The following is a 23,740-nucleotide window of genomic DNA, read 5'->3' as shown; positions in this document are numbered from 1 at the left end:
CTCAGCAAGGGACAGAATCTGTAGGGTCTGTGGGCGGGGCTTCTGGCGCCTGCGCACTGGACCTCTGTTGTCCGCCTCGCAATTTCCCGGCCTTTGGGCCTAATTGCCCCTACGTCTGGTGCCGCATCGGTACTACTCATGTCCGGACCGGCCTGACCGGCCCCATGCAGGCCACTCTGGTCAGCTGGCCTCTGGGCCGTGTCTGATTTGACCCCGCCCTTCCTGGGGGTTCCCCCCGAGCGCCAAGGACTAGGGGTGCGTGTCCAGGCCGTACCCTACTGTCCCGGTTGCCCCAGGCGGAGCTCGCCGTGCCAGGCCCAAACCCAAGACCCGAGTGCTCACATCCACCCACCCCCCACATACAGCGACCCTGTGTGGCAGGTGCTATGTGACACCTCACAGATGGAGGGGATGCGAGGGCCAAGGATGGGGACGCTGAGGGATCAGGGGCTTGTGGCCCACGAGTCCACCAAACAGAGGGAAACTAGTTTCAGAAATGAGCTAGAAACGTCACTTGTGTATGAAGCCCATGTCGCCAATCGTAAGAAAAGTAAGTTTTATCGGCAAAGGTGTGTAAACCAAGCATTTCTTATCAGTTAAAAAAAAACAGCAAACCTACAAGTCGTGTGTTCGCAAACATCTTGGTCTCTGCCTGCGGGGTAGAGGCTTGGGTCACAGTGAGGACCTCTGCCCTCTGCTTCAAAGCAGAGGCTCTGAGACGTGCGAGTAATGGCTGGGCCCCCAGACCACCTGCAGGCCTGACCCCAGACTCGCCTCCTGTCCTGCGTTCTGGTGAGCTGCAGGTTCCTGGAGGGCCAGAACATGCCCCAGATGCGTTGAGGCTGAATCACCCAGGCTGGCAATGTCCCTGGGAGGCCAGGCCACAGCCAACGCCCAACCAAAAAAGGAAGGGTGGGTGGCCGCTGTGCTCCAGGAGCTGGGGCCTCCTGGGATCTTGGGAACCCCAGCTTTGAGCCGCGCCCACAGCCCCGCCCCTCCCCAGGAGGGAAAAGGCAGCCGCCAGTCGCTCAGCTCACAGGCACTGGGACCTGGCCCAGAGAACAAGACGACACCTTGCTGCTGTCGCCACTTCAGGTGGGTCCGTCCTGGGCTGAGGGGCTTCCGCACCCCCTGCAGGACCAGCTTAGCTGCATATCCCAGCCCCCCACCCCACTCCCAGCTCCATCACAGGACACTGTCTCTCAGGGAGGGCGGGGGACACCTGGGGGCAGCTAGGAGACACTGGCCTTCACTCTCCCTACACTCCGCTACCTTGCACACGCACTGACACATAGGCCTCACACACACACTCAGGCGTTTCCACAGCCTGGCTTTTCTTGGGTCCCCCTCCACTGAGCTGATTTTGTCTCCTCTGCCCACCCCTGCCAGGCCAAGCCATGGACCCCCCTGAGATGTTTGTCAAGGACCCATATGCCCATGTCAGCATCCCGAGGGCTCACCTGCGGCCCGAGCTGGGGCAGCAGCTGGAGGCAGCTCCATCCTCCTCGGAGTCGCAGCCTCTGCCCGTGGGGTCTTGCACCCTGGAGCCTACCGAGGAGGCCCCAGGGCCCAAGGCTGCCAAGGGGGCTGCCTCCAACCAGGGCCAGCAGGCCTGGCAGCAGCCCTGCACCCCCGATGGCAGTGGGCAGCACCAGGCAGGACTGACCTACACTGGCCTGCCGCCGGCGGGGCGTGGCGACCTTGCGCATCACTGCTGCTGTCCCTGCTGCTCCTGCTGCCACTGGCCCCTGGGCCGCAGGGCCTGCTGTGGGGCGCCTCCACATGGCAGGCCCGGGCCTCTGCTCAGGTGGCCACAGCAGTGCCTGGACAGTTGGAACAGCCACTGGCCTGCTGTCACGGGTGTTGGCCGCTCCCCACCCTGGACAGCGGCACCTACCCACCGAGAAGGCTGACAGCTCAGCCCCCGCCCCTGAAACAGAGCCCTGGGCGCTGGCCATGATGGCAGCCCCGGGGACACCCTTGACCACTTCTTCAAGGCCCAGGGCCAGGCAATAAAGCAGAGCGAGCTTCGTCCCGGCCACTCTTCTCCTTTGCTGCTATCCGCTTCGGGAGGGTCCCAGGCTAGACGTCCCCACAGGCTGCCAGCCTCTATGGGACATTCTGGGGTGGGGCAGCCTCATGACAACCTAACCTACACTGCACTCTCAGGTTGGCCCAGAGGCTGGACAGGAAGGCTGGTCGGGCCTGGGTTTGAGCTGCCCTGCATTCCCCGGGGCTGAGGGTGAGCCTGGGAGACAGGAGAGTCTGCAGGTCAGACAGCAGGACCATGCTGTGCCTGGAACCAGCAGTAGAGCCTGAGAAGCCTCCAGGAGGAGAACCGTGTTGGCAGCACAGTGGTGGGTGGGACCAGTGTGGGCAGGTTTCCAGGAGTGGGAGCCCAGGTGGCCAGCACCCAGCCCTGCCCACCCGTGAGTCACTGCCCTGCCTCGGCCGGGGTGTTTTTCTGGTTTCCCACAGAACACCCAATTCCTGAACATCTGCTGTGTGCTGCTCCCTGCTGTCCTGCCTCTGGGGCCTGGGCTTCACAGAGGTGGGCAGAAAAGGCACTGGGCCAGACCCATCTCCCACCTGTCCAAGCAGCACAGTGCACCTGCGTCGGGGGCACGGGGATGAGGCCGGAATGCCGGTGTGAAGACTGAGCAGCGAGGCCAGTACCAGGCACACTGATGTTTCCGGGACTGGGCAGAGAGAGCCGGAGAAGGAGGCCAAGCTGGCCCTGCAGGATGGACGGGTCCTGGTGCCAGCCCTCCCCCGACCCCTGGTGACTGGCCACACAGCAGGACTGGTCCCTGGGCGTGGGCAGGCGTGTCACTGGCCTGACTCCACAGGGCTCAGGCTCCCGGCTCTGCCCCATGACTGGCCCGCACAGGAAGATGAACCCACCCGGGCCAGCCACCAAAAACCCGTCTGACCAGCCCAGGAGGCGGGGGCCTGCCAGGACAGCAGGAGTAAGGAGGGGACCCTCTGGGCCTGGCTTCCTCTAACGGGACGGAGAGGGTTCTGGGGTCCTGACCTCAACCCCACCCTTCCCAACACACCCCATTCTGCTATGTCACTGGGCTGGCCCCAGGGCTTTGACCAGGCAGAGGCCAGGGGGAGGTGGCCTCTGAGGAGGGCATCTGGAGCTGCCCACGGTGCCCTGCACCTCAGAGAGTTTCTGAGTGGTCTCTGTATGAGTGGGGATCTCCACTCCTGTGCTTGAGGGCCTCCTTGGAGCCTTATGGGGCTGGCTTGTGATGGGAACATGACAGGCCCAGCCCAGACAGGGACAAAGGCAATGGGACAGATCAACATGGACACACACACTGTGCTTGAGCCACAGAGCAGAAGGACCCCTCAGAGCTCTGAGCTGGTGGGGGTCCTGGCAGGCTTCCTGGAGGAGGTGACGCTTGAACTAAGAGCTGAAGAACAGGCATCACCCAGGTCAAACCAAAAAGCTTTCCCATCATGAGGTGGGGGTGGAGTATGAGTGCAGGTGGGGTGGGCGCAGGTCTGGGTGGACGAAGCGGGAAGATGGGCAAAGCTGAGTGGCAAAGCCAGGCCTGGGTGAGGGGTTAGTGGAGCCGGGTCTGCGCATGAAGGGGGCGGGGCAGGCAGAGTGGGGGGGCCCTTATCTCCTGATGAGTTGGTGGTGCTGATGGATCCAGTTGCAAGCTCTTTGTGGCTGAAAGGGGAGCCCACGCCTGCCCACAGCCACCACCTGCCTCCCTGCTGACTGGTCCGTGGTAGGCCAGTAACGCGAGCCCCAAGGAGGGAGCCGCAGGGCGCCCTGGGTCCCCCCTATGCCCAGCCACCCTCTGGCTGAACATAGCCACCCAGCAGAACGGATGCAGGTAAGAGAGGCCTGGGGCTCAGGCAGGCTGGGGTGGGTTCCGGCCTGGGATGGCACACGAGGGCCACAGAGAGAGACCAGACAGCAGGGTAGGATGCTGCCCAGCAGCAGTCACAGGGACCCAGGCTGTACCCAGAGCCTGGTGTCCACCAGGCCCACTGGCCACCACCCACCCTCCCAGGTCTGCAGAGGCCTGGGCTCCTGGGCTCCTGTCCTCCGGTGGGGCTTCTGGTGCTGAGGCCCCAACCATGCAGGACAAGCATGGGCAGCCTGGGATGGGTAGGCTGCAGCCTCCCTGCATGCCTCCCCCAGGATGCTGCCGCCAGAGGGTCCCCGGGCCTCCGAAGAGGGCACAGCCGCTGGGCCCCAGCGAGGCGACTGCGTCATCTGCTACTCGGCCTATGACCTCACTGGGCACCTACCCCGCCGCCTCTACTGCGGCCACACCTTCTGCCAGGCATGCGTGCGGCGGCTGGACACGCCAGCCCACGAGCAGCGCTGGATCCCCTGCCCGCAGTGCCGCCAGAGCACACCCACACCCCGCGGAGGGGTGGCCATGCTGGACCTCGACCTGGCTGCCTTCCTGGCCGTCAGGGCCGAACGGGAGCCGCCTCGCACAGAACCCCAGCCCCCCACGCCCCTCAAAGGCAGCACCGCCATCACTCAGCAGCCGGCCAGGCTTTGCCCCGCCTTGGGCCCCCAGCCCCACTTCCCCCAGCCCAGATGCTGCTGCTGGGGCTGCAGCGGCCTCTGCTGGGACCCCCCAGGCAGCCCCGAGGCCTGAGCTCCGGCCGGTCTGCAGCACGCCTGCCCAGAACCTCTGGCACGTCTGCCCAGAACAGCCTGGCGGCAGAGTGTCCCGGGTGCCACTCCGCGTGTTCACCCCAGGGCCACAATCTAAGGTCGGGAGCTGTGCCCACAGTACCGTAAGCCCCTGCAGGAGCTGGAATCCCAGCCAGGATTCCCAGGCCCCGCGCTGGTCTGTGTGCAGGGGAGGGGTGCTGCTGTCAGAGTCGCCTGCAAGCCCAGCCCGGGTCCAGACCCGGCTCAGAGGGTGGCTCCTGAAAGGGTCTGGGGACCAGACCCCGGGGACTGGGCTGCAGGCCGGAGTGGCAGGGCCCGGCAGAGGCTGTTCCGGGTCCTGCTGGAGCAGGTCTCCCCTCCTCTACAGAACGGCCCAGAGGCGTGAGCCCGGAGGGAGGGAGGGCCTCTCCCTTCACCCCTGGCCTGTGAGGCAGCCCTGCGATGTTGGTCTGCTCACTGAGCTCCCGCTGTGTTGGGAGCTGTTTGGGGAGGGTGCCCCGCAGGCACAGTCACTGCTGCCACAGGTGTCCAAGGAGGTCCAGGCCCGGGGTGGGGGGACCTGCCTGAGGGGCTGCTCAGGACAGCCGCTCCCATGCCAGGCCCTCAGCTTCCTTCTGCCTCCCAATGGCCACCAGACAGACCCTTGGGAGGGACGAGAGCAGGTGCTGGAGACAGTGGACGCAGACCCCACCAACTGGGCTGCAGCATCCCCACCCCCGCACAGGAAAGAGCCCCTGGGAGGGCCCACGGGGCCCGCGCCGGGCAGCGGGCGGCAGGGATGGACAAGAGAATGTGCTGAGAGGACACTCAGGAACCTCCTCCCTCCCGGGGACAAAGTCCCCCTGCACCAGCGACCAGTGGGCAGCAAGCAGGGGGCCAGGAAGACCAGGCCTGACGGGGAGGGGCCGGCCCCAGCTGGGCAGCTCTTCTTCCCCACATCCCAGGAGCAGGAAGGGGACTGACCCCAATAAGAGGCACTCCACGAGCAAGGGGGCCGGTCAGGGCTCAGCTGGAGAGAGAACAGGATGGGCCGAGTCTCCTGGCCCAGGTGAGCTTGGGCAGTGGGCTGGGCAGCAATGTGGCTTGGGGGAGGGGCCTTGCCCACCCTCCCCCTTGCAGATGAAGGCATGACACCCGTGACCGTGACCATTGCTGGCCACCACTGGGGCTGAGCCCGCTGGGAGCTCTGCCAGGCCCAGCCCTGCCCCAAGCCCAGACCTGAACTGGATGACCTCAGGGGCTGTTGCCCTCCCCGCCTACCTGGTGCAAAGGGCTTCCCTCTGGCCATCTGACCGGGGCAGGAAAACCACAGTGAGGTCCGTAGAGCTCAGGGCAGACTTCCCAAGGGGTCCCCAGGCTGGCCAGCCAGAGCCCCAGCATCCTGCCCTGCCTTGGGCAGGCAGCATGCAGCATCTGGCAGTGTCACTGAGACATCCATTCATGGAAGTCCAGCACTAAGGGCCACCTGCCCAGCCCTGCAACACCCCTGGGTGACAGTGGGGCCTGGACAAGGCAGGTACCGGGGCTGCAATGGTACCCCTCAGGGGCCTCGGCTCCTGGGTAAACATTAATGGGGCTCAGTACACAGCAGGTCATGTGTGCGCCCAGCGGATCTTTGACCTGCAGCTGCTCCTGGCCTGTGTCTCCTCCCCGAAGGTGCCCCTCACTACCCACACAGGTAGGAGCTTCTAGAACCAGGTGGGGACCCAGGACACTGGGGTCAGGGCTGGGTGACCTCCAGGCCCAGGGCTTAGGCGCCCCCCCCACACACTCTAGGAGCTGAGGGTGAGAGCAGCTTGGGGGCAGCAGGAGGGGGAGGGCAGCAGGCTCCCCAGCTCCCGGGCCTCGGGCACTGGGAACCGAGGTAGGGGGCTCGATGGGGGCTCCAGACCCAGCAGGCTGAGGAGGGAGCCTTGAGGTGGGGTGGGGGCGACCCAGCCCCCTGTCCTGCTCCCCATCACTGGAGGTGGGGCCCTTATCAAGCGGAGATGTTGCCGTTTGGTACCAAATGCCAGAGTCTATGCCGCGACCAGCTGCGGTGGTCTCTGTGACACCTGATAGGAGAGGTCCCTGAGTCCCCGGCTCCCGACCACTTCCGGCCACACCCCAGCACCCTAGGCCACCCACCAGGCCTTCTTCCAGCCAGGACCAGCAACGGAGCCAGGGATCCCTCAACTCCGTCCCCCCAAACTGGACTGGGCTCACCTGACAGCCACTTGAGGTCACTATAGCCATCTCCCTGCGGACGGAGGAAGGGGAAGGTCACCAAGGCCAACAGCAGGTGGGAAGGGAGGACAGCGGTGAGGCCTCAGGCCAGGGGACCCCACGACCTGGCAGGCAGGGGGAGGAGCTGCGTCTGAACTGCCCTTCCCCCCAGCAGATCGAGACTTGGGCCTGGGCCTGTCCCTGCCCCAAATCCATGCCGAGTTCCTTCACCCGCGCCCAGGCCCCTCCTGCCACTCTGGACACAGTTGGCCTGGTGGACCAGAGGCTGGGAAATGCAGGTACCAGGAGCCCTGGGGTCCCGGAGCCTCGGCCTGCCTCCCTGCCCACCCACCTGGCCCCTGACCCATTGCTCTGGGAAAGCTGGGAGAGGGGCTCCAGCCCATCCGTCCCCAGGAGAGCCCAGGGGCCAGAACAGTTAGGGGCCCCCCTCCTTCCCACTCTTGTTCCTCACCCCAAGCCCCTGTGCCGTAGTCCCCCCACCCCCTTTTGCCGCCACCTAAAGGTGTCCAGGAAACAGCTAGGTTCCTGGCCCTACCTGACCCTGACCCCTGCAGGGACCTCCGGTTCTGCCCCCATCTTGGAAGATGGGGATATGGACCCCTGGGCCCTCCCTCAGCTGAAGGACACTGGCCAGTCCTGGAAAGGTAGGTCTGGAGATGCTGGGTAACTGGACAAACGAGGCTCCGACCTGCCAGGGTGTGAGCTTGAGAGGATCTTGGGGAGGGAGAGCAAGGAGGGGGTTTGCCCCAACGGGCCCCACGGAAACCCGCTATGCAGACCCCCGCCAGGGCACCCCGGTCCCTCGGCTCAATGGCCGGCCTGCCCACCTGCCCCCCTCTTCCCTCCTGAGGGCAGTGAGGCTCCCCGGAGGCCCTAAGGGGCTGTCTGCTTGGCCATTCTGCAAAGGAACAGAGGAGAGGGACCCTGGCCCCATGCTGGAAGGGGAGCCGGGGGGCAGGGTGGGACCGGCTGAGGACAGCCCTCTGCCCTCAGAGCTCAGCGTGGCCGGCAGGGCGCTCCAGGGGTTTGCTGGCTTCCTCAAGGCCTGTGGGCTCCTGGGCAGCCTCTACCTCTTCATCTGCTCCCTGGACATCCTCAGCTCTGCCTTCCAGCTGCTGGGCAGTGAGTGACCGGCTAGGTGGCTGGGGGTGGGGCAGGCAGCCAACCCTCCCCAGCCTCAGGGCACCTGTCCCCCGGGCGTAGGCAAAGTAGCTGGAGACATCTTCAAGGACAACGCGGTGCTGTCCAACCCTGTGGCTGGACTGGTCATCGGCGTGCTGGTCACGGTCCTTATGCAGAGCTCCAGCACGTCCTCCTCCATCGTGGTCAGCATGGTGGCCTCCAAGCGTGAGTGCCCCCTCCCCCCCCGGGGATGGTGGTGGCGGGGTGAGGGGCAAGAGGCTGATGCAGCGCCCCTACAGTGCTGACCGTCCGGGCATCTGTGCCCGTCATCATGGGCGTCAATGTGGGCACATCCATCACCAGCACCCTGGTCTCGATGGCGCAGTCGGGGGACCGGGACGAGTTTCGGAGGTGAGTAAGGTGCGGGGGAGGGCAGGGGCTGCAGCTGAGGCTTCCGACCACCCAACTCCGTGTGGCCTCAGGGCCTTTGGCGGCTCAGCGGTGCATGGTGTCTTCAACTGGCTCACGGCGCTGATCCTGCTGCCGCTGGAGAGTGCTGTGGCCCCCCTGGAGAGGCTCAGCGCACTGGCCCTGGGTGCTGCCAACCTGCAGCCCGGGGGGCACGCGCCTGACATCCTCAAGGTGCTGACACGGCCGCTCACACGCCTCATTGTGCAGGTGAGGCCAGCCGCTGCTTCTGGCAGGACCCACATGCCGGGCGTGGCAGGGGGTGGGTTTCTTGGGGAGGTGGCGATAGCCGAGGTAGATCTGGGCAGGGCGTCGTCGGTTGGGGGAAGAGAGAGCACAGTGGGCCGGGCTGCGGTCCTCTGAGCCCCCGGGGAGTCCAACACCAGACCCAGACCCCTCTGTCCCCCAGCTGGACGCTGATGTCATTACGGGCAGCGGCACGGGCAACGCTACCAACAGTAGCCTCATTAAGCGATGGTGTGGCACCGAGGGGCAGACGGTGAGGTGCCTCGGACCCCTGACCTCCGACCCACTGAATGAGCCGGTCCTGGCTACTCGGAGCCTGTCCTGAGCCCAACCCGCCCTGCCTCCCCAGACTGCCGGGAACAGCAGCAACTGTGCAGCGGCCGCCGGGGGCCCCTGCCCTGAGAGGAACAGCTCTGCCGCCGCCGAGGAGCAGCTGCCCTGTGAGGTCCCGCGTCCGCCCCGGCCCCCGCCCACCCCGCACGCTGGCTGCAGCTCACCCACCCCTGCCCTGCCACCAGGCCGCCACCTGTTCGAGGGCACAGCGCTCGCGGACCTGGCCGTGGGCTGCATCCTGCTGGCCGCCTCCCTGCTCGTGCTCTGCATCTGCCTCGTCCTCATCGTCAAGCTGCTCAACTCCGCTCTGCGGGGCCGCGTCGCCCAGGCCGTGAGGACCGTCATCAACGCCGGTGGGCCTTGAGGAGGCGGTGAGGGTGGGGGCGAGGAGGCCCGGCTGGGGGTGACCAGCTCCCCCTCCCCAGACTTCCCCTTCCCATTCGGCTGGCTCAGCGGCTACCTGGCCATCCTCGTGGGGGCCGGCCTGACCTTCGCGCTCCAGAGCAGCAGCGTCTTCACCGCAGCCATCGTGCCACTCATGGGTGAGCACAACAGGTGGCACCTGACCGAGGGGGCAGGGGGTTCAGGGCCCGTGATGACCCCTGGCTCCCCCAGGGGTCCGGGTGATCAGCCTGGAGCGGGCGTACCCCCTCTTCCTGGGCTCCAACATTGGCACCACCACCACGGCCCTGCTGGCTGCCCTGGCCAGCCCTTCGAATATGCTGATCAGCGCCGTCCAGGTACCACACTCCCGCACCCCTCCCCTGCCCCCAAGCCCCTCCCACTCCCCACACAGGCCTGGGGCTTGCGCTCAGGCTCAGTCCCCTCCTGCCCAGCCCTGTGGGCTGGAGGCGGGAGGCCTGCCCTGGGGCCTCAGGCTCGAGCTCTCCTGGGCCCCACCTCTGGCTGCCTGCTCAAACCTGTAGCGTCCTCATCTCCTGGGACCCCAGGGGCCCTGTGGGCATTTCTCAGGATCCCAGGCCTTCTCCTCTTCCCCTGCAACCTTATCATTTCTAGGATCCTGTAGTCCCAGGGTGCCTTCTCCTCCTTTCCAGCTGGCAGCTCCCCCCAACCTCTCCTGAGGGACCACTGCATACTGCTGGCTGTGTCCCTTTGAGGCCTCCCAGCCCTCGGGGGCCTCAAGCCCCTCTATGCCAACACCTCTAGGATGTCCCCCACCCCCAGGCACCTAAACCCCACAGGCCCCTACGTGGACGACTCACCGTCTTCCTCCGTGCACCCCTGCCTGGTCACAATTCTGCCTCCGGGATGCCTCCCCCACCTGCGCACCCCACGCCCAGTCCCATTCAGTCCTGAGGATTCTCTCCAGATCATCCCCTGTGCTCCACTGCTTCTGTCCCAGCACCCTAACAGGTGCAGCTCCTGAAAGCCTGGATCTTGCTGGGCTGCTGCCCACAAGAAGAGATGAACCCCAGCCCTCTCGGACTTCCACCTGCTCTCTTGCCTTGGCTCTCTGTCCATTTAGAACCTCCCAGTGCAGGGCCCTGATCCACCCCCTCCAGGAAGCCCTCCGGACTGCACCCACCACACCGACTTCTCGACTTCTTCAGCAACCCCTGGAGGGAGTTGTGTTCCCTCCACGTGTGGCCCTGCAACTCCTCCTCACAGGAGCCAGGCCAGAGCCCAGGGCTGGGTGGCCAAGCCCACTCGGGGATGACATGAGCGGGGTCACCGTGGACGACGCGTTGGCAAGCTAAGCCAGCTCAGGGGAAGGTCGAATCCACGAGGTCATCATAGATGCAGTTACCACGTGGGGATGCCGTACTGGGGTCCCAACCCTCAAAGTGCTGGAGGGCGCAGGAGGAGCGGGCCCAGCACAGCTGGCCAGAACTTGCCCTCCCAGGCCGCCGTCCCGGCTAACAAGCAGGACCCCAAACTGTCTTTGGGCTTAGTGCCCTTTCTGCCAAGAAAGGGAGGGGCAGGCGTCCTGGGGAGCCCAGGGGACCCTGTACCACAGAGCCCAGGCTCCTGAACCCTGCCTGCCCACCCTCCCTCCAGGTCGCCCTCATCCACTTCTTCTTCAACCTGGCTGGCATCCTGTTGTGGTACGTGGTGCCCGTCCTCCGGCTGCCCATCCCACTGGCCAAGCGCTTTGGGGACCTGACTGCCCGCTACCGCTGGGTGGCCGTCGCCTACCTGCTGCTCAGCTTCTTGCTGCTGCCGCTGGCCGCCTTCGGGCTCTCCCTGGCGGGGAGCACAGTGCTGGCTGCAGTTGGGGGGCCCCTGGTCGTGCTGGTGCTCCTCAGCATCCTGGTCGCCATCCTGCAGCGGCACCGGCCAGCCTGGCTGCCCCACCGCCTGCGCTCCTGGGCCTGGCTGCCCCTGTGGCTCCGTTCTCTGGAGCCCTGGGACCGCCTGGTGAGCCACTGCTGCCCCTGCAAGGCCGGCAGCCCCCCTCAGGCTGCGGCCAAGGAGGCCCACTGCTATGAGAACCCCGAGGTCCTGGCCTCCCAGCAGTTGTGAAGGGCGGACGCCCCCAACCCCGTTGACCTCTGGGTGCCCTGAGGGACCCTAGTGGCTTCGGACATCTGTGTCACCTGGATCACCTTCTTTGCAAATAAACAAGCCTGTACCCAGGTGTGGGTGGTCTTCTCTCCCCAACCCTGGGCTGCATGGGCAGGGCCCCACCCGCCTCCGTGGGGAGCTGGGAGTGGGGCAGCGCCGTTGCTGCCCCCCAGCGGACACCCGGGGCCCGCGTTGAGCCCTCGTGGGAGCTGGCTTTCCCCGGAGGTGCGGCTACACAGCTGATCCCCGAGGCCCAAGCTGTGACTCTGTTTCTCTCCGCGGCCACTGGGGACAGAAGGCCCTAAGTAGTGGCCAATCCAGAGCGTGGAGACTTCCCGCAGCAAGAAGCTCAGGGTCCAGGGAGGCTGGAAGTGGCTGGGGCCTTCTTTGTGGGTACAGGAGGAAAAGGGCGACCGGCTCCCACGCACCGCGGCCGCGGCAGACGCGCGCGGGCAGCTCCTACGCCGTCCAGCCCCCCTGTCGGCGGTCGTGCTGGAGGACGTCACGTGGTCGCGGCAGGGCCCCGAGTTCCGCAGGTGCGTCGGGGAGTGGGGAGGGGACAGGTAGGACCGGGTGGCCCCAAGGCGCCCTACTCCTCTCCGTCCCCGTTCTGCCTCTCTCTCTCTTTCCGCAGAGCGCGGCGCAGCGCTGCAGAGCACGGGGCTGCGGGGTGGCGCGTGGCCGGAGCGGGGTGGGGGTCGGGGCGGGGAGGCCCTGCGGGGAGGGAAGTGGGCGGGCGCGGGGCTGCGGGCGGAGCGCGGGGCAGGCGAGGCAGTGCGCGGTTTCCCGGGTCCGCCGGCCTACAGTTGGCCGGCCGCCAAGGGCCTCACCCCGCCGGCCTGGGCAAAGGGGGTGCTCAGTGCCCCCCACCCCAGGAAGTGGGTCCTGCCCGCGACGCCCGGCGCCTCTCGCACCTGGAGGCCCCCACCTACGCCAAACACCTCGGCCGCGAGGCGGTCGAAGGCCTCTGGGCCAGGTGCCCACCTGGGGGTGGAGCGTGCGGGAGGGGGCCGCCTCCGCCCGCCCCCGCCTGCCCCCTGCTCCTCCCCGCAGCGCAGCGGGTTTCCACACAGGACCGCTTTTGTCTGGCGGCCGGGTGGTAACCGGACACCCCTCCAGCCCAGGGCTGCCCACAACCCCAGCCCGACCTCACGCCTCCGCCATGAGAGGAGGGCATTGGCGGATCACGTCTCCCGGCATAAGTCGCGCACGGAGAGGGGCGCGCACGCGCAGACCTGCGGGCCGCTCGGGGTCTGGTTTGCCCCGTTAGCTGCTGCGGCCAGTCACCGCCTCCCGGTCCGTGGATGCTGCCCTGATGGGGGCACCTTCCTTCCCTGGCCGCCAGGTTTGCCTAACCAAACCCGGGGGGACAGGTGTGAATCGTCAGGAAGATGAGACCAGGGGACCCCAGGACCAATATTGTCCAGGATCATGTCCTTCACTTCTTCTCAGGTCTCTCCGCCCCTCTCCGTGTCCCCTAGTCCCTCTCAGTCCCTCCAGGTCTCCTGTCCCCCCCAACACGCTCCTAGGTCTCCTGAGCCTGGGGCTCACCCTGGCCTCGGAAGGAGCTAGCCACACGTTCTGAGAGCCACAGGGGCCTCATGGGAACAAGACCCCTGGGGCAGGCTCATTACCCTCTTTTGGCTTCCCCCCACTTTTGTAACCTCAGGACACACTTGTGGTTCTGACATCAACCTCACTCCCATGGAAGTCCCCTGAGGAGGGACTGGGCCTGGCTGCTTCCCTGGGGACATGGAGGGGGCAGCTCCTCCTCCCCATGGTGGGAAGGCAGTGAGAGGGGAAGAAAGTACCCCATGCACCTCTCTTTCCGGGGGCGGGTGAGGCCGCCCACAAAGACTGCCTGCTGGGTCCTTTGAGGCCGTGAACGACTGTCTGCCTGCTGCTCCTGCCTGGCGGTAACGCACCCTCCCGCTGGGACCATGGCCACCGGTAAACAGAGCCGTCGTTGTGGATGCCTCCGACAGCTGCAGGCTGGGGCAGGAGGGCCAGGCGCCTAGCACTCCCACAGCCCCTGCCCACTCTGCCCTGCGTCCCGCTGGGCCACAGATCCGCACTGGGCCCAGACTGGCCCCCAGCCCAACCTCTCCACCCTGCAGCAGGAGCACCATTGGCTGAGGGTGGGAACCTGCAGGGCTTGCCCCTGCCAGCCCTAGGCAGCAGTGGCAACTGTGGTCCTTGGCCGAGGGCCACGGGGAGCCTCCTGCTGTCTTGTTCCCAGTGTTCACTTTGCAAGGTGGACAACCTGGTGCCACGGGGGGCTCTGGGGCTCACACCTGGGTGGGAGACACAACCTCTATTTTGTTACCTGTAAAGTAAGGGTGCCATGCTGAACTCCCAGCCCTGTGGGGACTGGTCACAGGAAACAGGGACCTTTGCCAGTGGGGATCTCAGCCAAGGGTGGGGGCCAAGGAGAGAAGGCTTTGACAAACATCTCAAAGAGCACCGCTCACTGGCTCACTTGGAGGAAAATCTGAGCTTCTCCCTTTCTCACCAATTTGTGGGTTTGTGACAACTCAGTGCTACCAGGCCCCAGAGCCTCCCTGCTGCAGGGCCAAGGCCTTGCAGACTGCTGCTTGGGCAGCTAAGCCACTTTGCAGGGCACCGTGAGAACCCCGGATGCCAGGCAGTGACCCTGCACACCCCACATGCCACTGCCTGTGGCCAGCAGAAGCCGGGCCCACCTTCCTGGACTGGTATGGAGGAGGGGACTGACCAGCACTTTGACATGCTGACTCACCCTCCAGGTCAGGACTGCGGCTGCAGACCACTCTCAGGGGATGGCAAGGCTAATCTCTATGCCAGCATGCTGCTTGCCCCAACAATTCCATCCACAGATTAAGTATAGCATAACGTGTCCTAACGCTGCAGTATGCCATGGTACCGTAGTGTCATGTATTACACGGTGAAAAGGGAAGCGCATTCTCTTTAGGTAGAAATAACCAGGTATCGCCCACAACACCCTTGGGTTGGTGAGCAAAGGAGGGTAAGAACCGCACTGAGAAAACCAAAATCTAGAGAGGACCCAGTGGCTATGGCAATGGAGGCTGTCCAGGGCAGACCCATGAACGTAATTCCTGGTTTCTTAAATGTTACGAAACTATAATGCAAGTGTACTGTTTTCAAAAGGATCGATTAAAGGTGTGACCACGTGTAATTTAACTGTTTTTCCTTCATAAATTTTTCTTCCCCCAAAACAAAAATCAAGGACGAGTAAAAACATTTGTCCACCCAGGTGTACTAATCCGTGGTTGCCCAGAGGCCTGGACGCTGCCCTCATCTCCACGCAGCTCTGTTCTCTCCTGGGGCCAAGGCCTCAAGGCAACGGGCGCAGGGCCAGCGCGGTCTCCACAACAAGCCGCTGCCAGGCAGGGCCCCCTCCCGCCCTGCCCTGCCCTCCTCTCCTTTCCCCTCCCCGCCCCACCGGGCCCACTTCTCCCCTCCTCTGCCCCTTCTCCCAGGCCCGGCGCAGCGGCCCCACGTGCTCCCCCACCTGCCGGCGACGGGTGCGGACCAAGGAGGGGAGCAGGGAGCCACAAGGCCTCCGCCGCTCTGAGGGGAGGGCCCGACTCCACCGACACACCCGCCCCGCCGCCGCCGCCCCTTGGCCCCTGAGCCCCGTATGTCTCTGCTATGAACGGCTCCGCGCCCCTCCTCGGCACGGAGACCCCGCAACCTGCACTCGGCCGCCCTCGAGAGGGCGCAAGGGGGGCCCGGGCTTAAGCGCTTGCCCACGGGGCGCGCCCCGCCCACCTTCCCCGGCCCTCGGGCCGGCCCTCCCCCGCCCTCCCCCGCCCTCCCCGCTTGGCCCCTCCCGAGCCCGCGCCCCCGCCCGCGTGGGTCCCCGCGGCACTGCGGCGGTTACCAGGACGCTGGCCGAGCGCAGCCAATAGCGCCAGCCTGTCGGCGTGCTCTCCGGAGCCAACCAATGAAAGAACAAATCAATCATTTGAAACACCCAATGGACAGAGCACCGCAGAGCGAGGGGGGGTATTTTGATAGGGAGAGCAGAGGCCGCGGCGGACCAATAAAGGGCCAAAGGCGTTGGGAAGGCGGGCGTTAAGTGGATCGATTGACGGAGCTTCAGCCAATCAAATGAGGACGCTTGCCAGCCTCGCTCTGGAAGCCCAATACGGGGCTGGCGGGGGCGGGAGCGGCGGCTATATAAGCGCCGGCGGCGAGTCAGTTGTAGCAGTCTGCGCGCCAGCTCTTCGGCTCTCGCTCTTAACCAACCGGTACCGTCGACTCCCCCCCGCCGCCGACGCCGCCGCCGCCGCCGCCGCCGACGCCATGAGGGAGATCGTGCACCTGCAGGCCGGCCAGTGCGGCAACCAGATCGGCGCCAAGGTGAGCGGGGGCGTCGGGGCCGGCGCAGGTCTTCCGGGCGGGGCAAGCGGGCGGCGGGAAAGATGGCGGCAGCGGGCGGGCGGCGGCGGCCCCGCATTGCGGCCCCGCGCGGCGCCCGAACCGGAGCCGGGGCGGGGGCGGGGGCGGCAGCGAGGGCCCTTGGGGACGGCCCGGCGGCGGCGGCGGCGGCGGCGGCGGCGGCGGCGGCGGCGGGGGAGGGGAGGGCCGCTCCGTCCGGGGCGGGGCCGGCTCCGGGCACCTCTGGCGTGACTCAGCCCCGGCCCGGCCCGCTCGCGTCTCTCGCAGTTTTGGGAGGTGATCAGCGATGAGCATGGCATCGATCCTACCGGCACCTACCACGGGGACAGCGACCTGCAGCTGGAGCGGATCAACGTGTACTACAACGAGGCCACGGGTGAGACCCCCGCGCCCTTTCCCCACCCCCCTGCCACCCCGCGGCCCTCCCCTCGCTGACGCCTTCCCGCCCCCCCAGGTGGCAAGTACGTGCCCCGCGCCGTGCTCGTGGATCTGGAGCCGGGCACCATGGACTCCGTGCGCTCGGGGCCCTTCGGGCAGATATTCAGGCCGGACAACTTCGTCTTCGGTGAGCTGCAGATCGGGCTGGGGGGTGGCTTGATAGCCAGGGTGGCTCAAAGGTCAAGGGGTGCCCAAGGTCGCCACTTTTAGGACCGCAGAGCCGAGGTCCTGGTTCACTCTGCACTCCCAGTAGAAGCGGGGTTCAAGGACACTCTCCTTCCTCCTCAAGTCACTCAATCCCCTCTCCTAAAGCGGCTTTGGGGGGAAGGCCCAGCTGTCCGCAGGCGCGGAAGGAGCAGGCAGATGTAATCTGCCAGCCGTGCAGGCTGAGTCAGAGGCAGTGGCAGTTCATCTGCCCTTGGGAGTTGGCGGAGGCTGCCCGTGGGAGCAGCTGGCTTGTTGTTCAACTCCTTTAGCTTGAACTCTTCATATTTAATCTGGTACGTCGTTACGTTATCCGTTTGGGGGTCCACCTGCTGTACCTGCGGTGGGGGGGTTGTGTGTCACCTCACGCCGTGTCATCTGGCCTTCTTGGCACGGGTGACCCGTGGTGACCACATGCCTGGCCGAAGAGCGACTGGCTGCTCTCCTTTGCAGGTCAGAGCGGTGCCGGGAACAACTGGGCCAAGGGCCACTACACAGAAGGTGCGGAGCTGGTGGACTCGGTGCTGGATGTCGTGAGGAAGGAGGCCGAGAGCTGCGACTGCCTGCAGGGCTTCCAGCTGACCCACTCGCTGGGGGGCGGCACCGGCTCCGGGATGGGCACCCTCCTCATCAGCAAGATCCGCGAGGAGTACCCCGACCGCATCATGAACACCTTCAGCGTGGTGCCCTCGCCCAAAGTATCGGACACCGTGGTGGAGCCCTACAACGCCACCCTCTCCGTGCACCAGCTCGTAGAGAACACAGACGAGACCTACTGCATTGATAACGAGGCTCTCTACGACATCTGCTTCAGAACCCTGAAGTTGACCACGCCCACCTATGGTGATCTGAACCACCTAGTGTCAGCCACCATGAGTGGGGTCACTACCTGCCTGCGCTTCCCAGGCCAGCTCAATGCTGACCTGCGAAAGCTGGCTGTCAATATGGTCCCCTTCCCCCGTCTGCACTTCTTCATGCCCGGCTTCGCCCCACTGACCAGCCGGGGCAGCCAGCAGTACCGGGCGCTGACGGTGCCCGAGCTCACCCAGCAGATGTTTGATGCCAAGAACATGATGGCGGCCTGTGACCCCCGCCATGGCCGCTACCTGACCGTGGCCGCCGTGTTCCGGGGCCGCATGTCCATGAAGGAGGTGGACGAGCAGATGCTTAACGTCCAAAACAAGAACAGCAGCTATTTTGTCGAGTGGATCCCCAATAACGTGAAAACAGCTGTTTGTGACATCCCACCCCGGGGGCTAAAAATGTCTGCCACCTTCATCGGAAACAGCACGGCCATCCAGGAGCTGTTCAAGCGCATCTCGGAGCAGTTCACGGCCATGTTCCGCCGCAAGGCCTTCCTGCACTGGTACACCGGCGAGGGCATGGACGAGATGGAGTTCACCGAGGCGGAGAGCAACATGAACGACCTGGTGTCTGAGTACCAGCAGTACCAGGACGCCACAGCCGAGGAGGAGGGCGAGTTCGAGGAGGAGGCCGAGGAAGAGGTGGCCTAGGGCCGTGCGGTACCGGGTGAAGCATGGAAGCCGTGGGAACTCTTTATTCACTCACAGCCTGTTCTCTGATAGGGGTGCCCCGTCTTTCTGTGTGTGTGTGTGTTCTTCTTGTCCTGACATCACATGCTGTACAGGTACCACCATTAAAGCGTTTTCACCGTGTCTGGTTGCGCCTCTCCAGTTCCTCCTGATAGGCCTTGCGGGTGCTGTTGCCAAACGTCAGCGTGTAGTTGTCCCGCGAGGCTGCGAGGGGCACCCCTGCAGCTGAGCCCCTGGGCTCGCCACGTGCGCAGGCTGAGCACGTGAGTGGCTGCTGGAGGGGTCAGCTCGGCCTGCGAACATGCAGACTCCTGGGAGTTTGGGGCTGCCCTGGGCCCCTGCCTCCTGAAGGCGGGTCTGGCCTGTGCACAGGAAATCTCTAGAAGGCCAGCGTGGTCTGGAGGCAGCTGGCCTCTGTCTGACTTTTAGTGTCAGGGCTGTGAAACCCTTCTACACTGGGGAAGAGGGGACATTGGGTAGTCCTGCCCCAAGGGAATCCTGTGGTCACACAGCTGGCCTTCTGCCTGAGGTTCAGCGCGGGTAATGGGGCCCAGCCCCGGATGCCTCCCCAAAGTGACCCATAACCATGACCTTGTCTGGGGTGGGGGCGGGGGGCCTACTGCACTCACACGGTATGAACCCTGTGTAGAAAGGTATCAGGCCTTGGCTTCTGTATATGGTGTTGCTAGACCACTGCGTTCTGGGCGGCCTCTCGCCCGGGGCACGGATGGGATTTCTTCTGAGCAGGAACTGCGGAAACAGGTAGGCGCTGCTATGTGCTGCCGCCCCCAACTGGTAACCGGTGAGCAGAATGTCCCGGTGGGTGCAAGGCTGGCATTCTCCTGGGAATGAGTGGCTCGGGGTCTTTACCCGTCTGTCCCCAGCACTCCGGAGCAGGGAGCCAAGACCTAGTCAGGAAGACGTTTGGGGGCAGGGGCGGGCGGAGGGGGAGCAGCCTCTTTGGGCCAGGCAGAGCTCCCTCTCTCCAGGGAAGCCAGAGCGCGGAGGCTGCCGCGCTCGCCCAGGGATGGCGTCCACACACCTGGCTCTTGTCGAACTCATCCGTGGCCTGTGCGACCCCATCGCGAAAATTCATCCCTATCACCCAGGCAAACCGAGGGACAAAGCCAGCGTAACCTGGGGAAGGAAGAGCCAGGGTCCTGCTCCCAGTCATGCCCATCTCCCCCACCCCCACCCCCGACCCGGGCCTTCGCACCTGCTCGGGCCCAGGTCCTGCCTGGCCCCTTGGAGCCTTGCGGGGGCGTGTCGTGCCCAGGCCCCAGGCACCCACCTGAGATGGCCTTGCGCTGGATCAGGTCGGGGTGGTCCAGCTGGGGCGGCCTGTGGAAGCTGCCCACGTGTAGTGTCTCCTGCTGGTGGGCTGGGGGCGGGCACTCTTCCCTCCTGCAGGAGCACAGCTGGAATGGGGAGGGGCAAGTCAGCGCCCCAGACCCCACCCGGCTCTGGCTGGGGTGAGGCTTGATCCCAGTGCTCCCAGTGTGTCTCTCAATTACCTGGTACTGCGTGGGGGCCTCATGGGCAGGGGTGGCGCTCATCCAGGCCTCTTCCCCTAGTGCCAACTGCAGGCCCGGGTGTCCAAGGTCCCTGGAGCCCCCCTTCCTGCCCGGTGGGCAAGGGGGGTAGGGGTGGTAGGGCAGGAAGCCTGCAGGCAGTGGGACTTCCCTGGATACATTCTCTCCTCCCAGCAGCACCTGGGCATCCACCTCCTGGGGTGGGAACTGGCCCAGAATCTCCAAGTTCTTGTAGGGCTTCAGACCTGTATGGACAGTGTAGCCTCGAGCCACAGCGGACATGGGGGCGTCCCGGGGGCTGCAGGGCCCGTGGGCGGGCGGCTTACTGGTGTTCTGGGAGACACAGGGCTCTGTCAGTTCACGGCAGGGCGTAAAAGGCGGCTTGGACTTGCTGAAGTCCTCGATGGACCTGGGCTGGGCTATGGGGGACAGCACGGAGCACGGGCTCTTCTGCACACTGGCGTCCGTGAGCAGCTGTGCCGTGGTGCGCCCATAGGTGTTCCCCACCTGGTAGCGCAGCTGCGGGTAGAAGCCGGCATAGCTGTGGAGGAGAGAGGATCAGGGGTGGGTCCAGCCTACTGGCCACAGGCAAGATCCTCGACCCCACCTACAGGATGGGGTCACAGCAGCACCTGCCGTCCGGGGCTCTTGGGGCTTGAATGGGCAGCACAGGCCAAGCACTGAGAACAGGGCTGGCCCACGGGAGGGGAGCTCTGTCATCACCACCATCAGGGTCCCATCCACCCAGCCATCTTCCAACAACAAGGGTCTTAAAGATGAGGCAACGGGGAGCTCTGCCCTCCACAAAGCATCGCACGGGTGGTCTGAGGCACAGGGGAGCCCACTGTACACGAGTCGGTCCCGCCAGGAAGGTATGGTGGGCATTGGGCCCTGATGGTGGCCACCCGGGAGGCTGGTGGGAGGTGGCACTTGAGCCAAGCGTCATTGAGGCCTGTGGGGAAGTGGTGTGGGCACCATGGCTAAGCCCTGAGGGCAGCTGGTGTCCGGTGCTGCCCGGGGCCTGTGTAACATCCAAGGGGTGTGCATTGCTTTCCTCTTAAAAACTGCTCAAGAGAATGCAGGTTTGTCAGTCAACAAGCTGAGCGAGGCTGGGGCTGAAGGTGAGAGCCTCTTCAGTGTCACCAGAGTTGGGTCTGGTTCCTCCCAGCCTTTTCCTTGTCCGTGGTCTGAGTGTGTGTTGGTGTGCACACACACTCTGGAGGCCTGTTTCTATTCTTATGTATTAGGCTGTGCCGCACAGCATGCAGGATCTTAGTTCCCCGACCAGGGGTCCAACCCGTGGCCCTTGCAGTGGAAGCTCAGAGTCTTAAACGCTGGACCGCCAGGGAAGACCCCGTTTCTGTTGTTGACATGCGGGACACCTAGCAAGGTGGCCTGGCATCGGTGCCCATCAGTTTACTCCAGATGCTCCTCTCCTCTTTATGTTTTTAATTTAATTTTTTTTTTTTTTTTTGGCCGCACGGCATGTAGGAACTTAGTTCCCCAACCAGGGATCGAACCCGTGCCTCCTGCCGTGGAAGTGCAGAGTCCTAACCACTGGACCGCCAGGGAATCCCCAGTTCATCTCCTCTTTCTTTTATTATTTATTTATTTATTTATTTTTTTTTTTTGCTATATGCGGGCCTCTCACTGCTGTGGCCTCTCCCGTTGCGGAGCACAGGCTCCGGACGCGCAGGCTCAGCGGCCATGGCTCACGGCGGCCGCTCCGCGGCACGTGGGATCCTCCCGGACCGGGGCACGAACCCGTGCCCCCTGCATCGGCAGGCGGACTCCCAACCACTGCGCCCCCAGGGAAGCCCCGTCTCCTCTTTAAAGCGCGGAGTGCACTATGGAAGGAGAGGCCAGCCTCCCCAGCTGTCATGCTGTCCCCAGTGTCTGCTCTCGACAAACGTGCTGGCCACCTGAGATGGCTGCACCAGCCGGGCCCTCTCGAACCCACCCCAGCCCTCCTGCCCGGCCCCTCCGGCCCTCGGCCTCACCCCCATTTCCCTGGCCTTCCGGGTTCCCAGGCTCCTGCTCAAGGGCCTCACCCTCTGGCCTCAGCTTCCTGGAGACCCAGCTCTGGGGCTCCCCTCACAGCCGAGCAACCTTCAGCCCTTAGGCCCCGGCCTTGCTCCCCCATCCTCGGGGACCCCAGCCTCCCCCCAGGGCTCCGGCGCCTACCCAGGGATGTAGTGAGGTTTCGGCGAGAAGAGGTTGTTCTTCTGAGTAGCTGTCATCGCGCCTCAGCTCTGCCTGGGCTGCCTTCAGCCCCTCTTGTGCCTGCACCTGGCTCTTCCAGAGGGGAGTCCTTGTTGCCTGGCAACCATTGTGAAGAGGCTGGCATTGTTGGCCAGCACCTGGGCCAGGCCCCTTCCCACACCCTGTGAGCACTCCCGTTTTACGGGAGGCCCGGGGAGGCATCTCACTGAGGACAGACCTAGAGCTTGGAAAACGGGGACTGTAATTGCAGCTGAGTCGGTCCTGCTAGGTAGTGAGAGGCAGGGTCAGGTTTGAGCGCTTGCTGCCCGCAGGAGGCCAGTAGCCAACTGAAGGGCAGCCTCCCAGGGTGAGGCGAAGGGCAGCCCACCCCAAGCCCCCTCCTCAGATGCAAGGCCCTGGACGCTTTGGAGGCATTGCCACAAGGTTCCTGAGCCGGGGAGCTGCTGGGACTCTGTCCTGGAGGGTCTTTCCCCAGGAGCTGGGCACTGCTCTCCATTTTAAAGAAATCCTGATCTGTGCGTGTGTGTAGGGAGGACTTTCTAACCATAAAAACGAAGAAAAATATAAAGGGAACGATTAGCAGGTTCAAATGCGTGTCAAAGAAACAGTATAAACGATACTAAAAGGCAGATGACCAACTGGGGGAAAAGTTTGCAACAAGTGTTATGCGCAGATGCGGTATCAGTGGAAACCTCACAAAACAAACCTGTGAAAAATTAACACCCCAATAGAAACATACATGTGAAATGGGCCTATAGTCAATGACGGCAGAGCCTCGGTCAAACAAATGCTAATGAAACGCTGATGCTGGCAGTTTCTGATGCTCCTTGCCAGCATGAGGACCACCTCTAATTTGGGGATACAAAGACTGCACAGGCTTTGACCCACTGCTTCCACTCGGTGCGTCTATCCTGAGGAAATGATCCACGTTTAGCTGAAGACAGGTGTGCACGTCGTCCGCCATGGTGGATGGCAGTATTTGTTACAGGGAGAACTCCCAGCTACTCACGCCCAGTGACAAGGGCTCTGACAAACTATACCTGCATCTGTGGGCGATTATGCCCTCAGAGAACACTGTGCACCACGGGAAGGGCCCCGGAGCACAGACTGGGAGCCCCCCCCCCACCCTGATAAAAGGTGGGTTTCCTCAAGGAAGTCTCTATCAGTCTGCCTATCCATCTGGAGCACCTCCCGAGGCCAGGCAGGGTCAGCGTCCGATGGGAGGGCTCTGGAGAGGAAGAGACAGGGGGTGCGGAGGAGGAGACATTCTTGGCCGGGCCCTGCCTGGATGAGGCCAAGGCCAGGGCTGAGCTGGTTGGCTGGTCAGCTCTGGAGGGCGCTGCAGGGCCCGGTGTGCAGATGGGGTCTCGCTCACCGGGCCTCGTCATTGTCATTCCTTTGCGTTTCAGCCTCAGCAGCCCCAGCCGTTTGTGATACCCTCCAGCCTCTGTGCCCCCGAGAAGACAGGCCTCCCCGCCTCAGCCCCACCTGGGCCGCCAGGCCTGCCTCTGGGGCGGGCACGGTCCGCTCAGAGCCAACCACTGTGGCTCCACTTTTCCGAGGCTGGGTTTGCCGCGGGGGTTCCTCTGCTCTAGGGAGTCTCCTGGACCCTGCACCTACCCCCACGCCTCCTTCGGCTGGCCCCTGCCCCCTTCTCCACCCTCTGCCAGGGCCTCAGTCCTCCCCAAAGACCTATTAGAGTGGAACCCAGCCCCCCAAGAGACCCCAAAGTCCAGGAGAGGGGAAGGGTTGGGGCAAGAAAGCGGGGAAGGGAGGAAAGGTGGCCGAGCCAGGAGTCACGGGCGCGG

At 64.6% G+C, this 23,740-nt stretch overlaps 5 protein-coding genes across 5 annotated transcripts; 4 read left to right on the top strand and 1 right to left on the bottom strand.

The window, feature by feature from the left end:
- Positions 1-660: 660 nt before the first annotated feature.
- Positions 661-2,170, top strand: CYSRT1 (cysteine rich tail 1). The gene is made up of 2 exons (XM_082622257.1): positions 661-1,095; positions 1,390-2,170. The coding sequence occupies exon 2, from the start codon at positions 1,398-1,400 to the stop codon at positions 1,911-1,913; it is 516 nt and encodes a 171-aa protein (XP_082478383.1). The 5' UTR covers positions 661-1,095; positions 1,390-1,397; the 3' UTR covers positions 1,914-2,170.
- A 1,990-nt stretch (positions 2,171-4,160) lies between these two features.
- On the top strand, positions 4,161-4,637 carry RNF224 (ring finger protein 224; the record flags this gene model as incomplete). Its single annotated transcript, XM_082618899.1, has 1 exon — positions 4,161-4,637. The coding sequence occupies exon 1, from the start codon at positions 4,167-4,169 to the stop codon at positions 4,635-4,637; it is 471 nt and encodes a 156-aa protein (XP_082475025.1). The 5' UTR covers positions 4,161-4,166.
- A 2,237-nt stretch (positions 4,638-6,874) lies between these two features.
- On the top strand, positions 6,875-11,634 carry SLC34A3 (solute carrier family 34 member 3). The gene is made up of 11 exons (XM_082618684.1): positions 6,875-7,161; positions 7,438-7,527; positions 7,877-8,005; positions 8,087-8,230; positions 8,305-8,416; positions 8,488-8,683; positions 8,883-8,972; positions 9,069-9,405; positions 9,478-9,594; positions 9,668-9,792; positions 11,072-11,634. The coding sequence occupies exons 1-11, from the start codon at positions 7,077-7,079 to the stop codon at positions 11,534-11,536; spliced, it is 1,890 nt and encodes a 629-aa protein (XP_082474810.1). The 5' UTR covers positions 6,875-7,076; the 3' UTR covers positions 11,537-11,634.
- Positions 11,635-15,779: 4,145 nt separating this feature from the next.
- Positions 15,780-18,300, top strand: TUBB4B (tubulin beta 4B class IVb). The gene is made up of 4 exons (XM_082622627.1): positions 15,780-15,943; positions 16,250-16,358; positions 16,437-16,547; positions 17,078-18,300. The coding sequence occupies exons 1-4, from the start codon at positions 15,887-15,889 to the stop codon at positions 18,136-18,138; spliced, it is 1,338 nt and encodes a 445-aa protein (XP_082478753.1). The 5' UTR covers positions 15,780-15,886; the 3' UTR covers positions 18,139-18,300.
- CIMIP2A (ciliary microtubule inner protein 2A) lies at positions 18,293-21,949 on the bottom strand (the record flags this gene model as incomplete). The annotated part of the gene is made up of 7 exons (XM_082617074.1): positions 18,293-18,381; positions 18,807-18,927; positions 19,220-19,314; positions 19,469-19,595; positions 19,692-19,954; positions 20,036-20,250; positions 21,894-21,949. 7 exons carry the CDS (start codon positions 21,947-21,949, stop codon positions 18,293-18,295), a joined length of 966 nt encoding a protein of 321 aa, XP_082473200.1.
- Positions 21,950-23,740: the final 1,791 nt, after the last annotated feature.

This window comes from Mesoplodon mirus (genome assembly GCF_964341445.2).
Source record: "Mesoplodon mirus genome assembly, chromosome: 1".
Taxonomy (NCBI): Eukaryota; Metazoa; Chordata; class Mammalia; order Artiodactyla; family Ziphiidae; genus Mesoplodon; species Mesoplodon mirus.
Note: the sequence above shows the minus strand (reverse complement) of the source record. Positions and strands in the feature narration are given on the sequence as shown.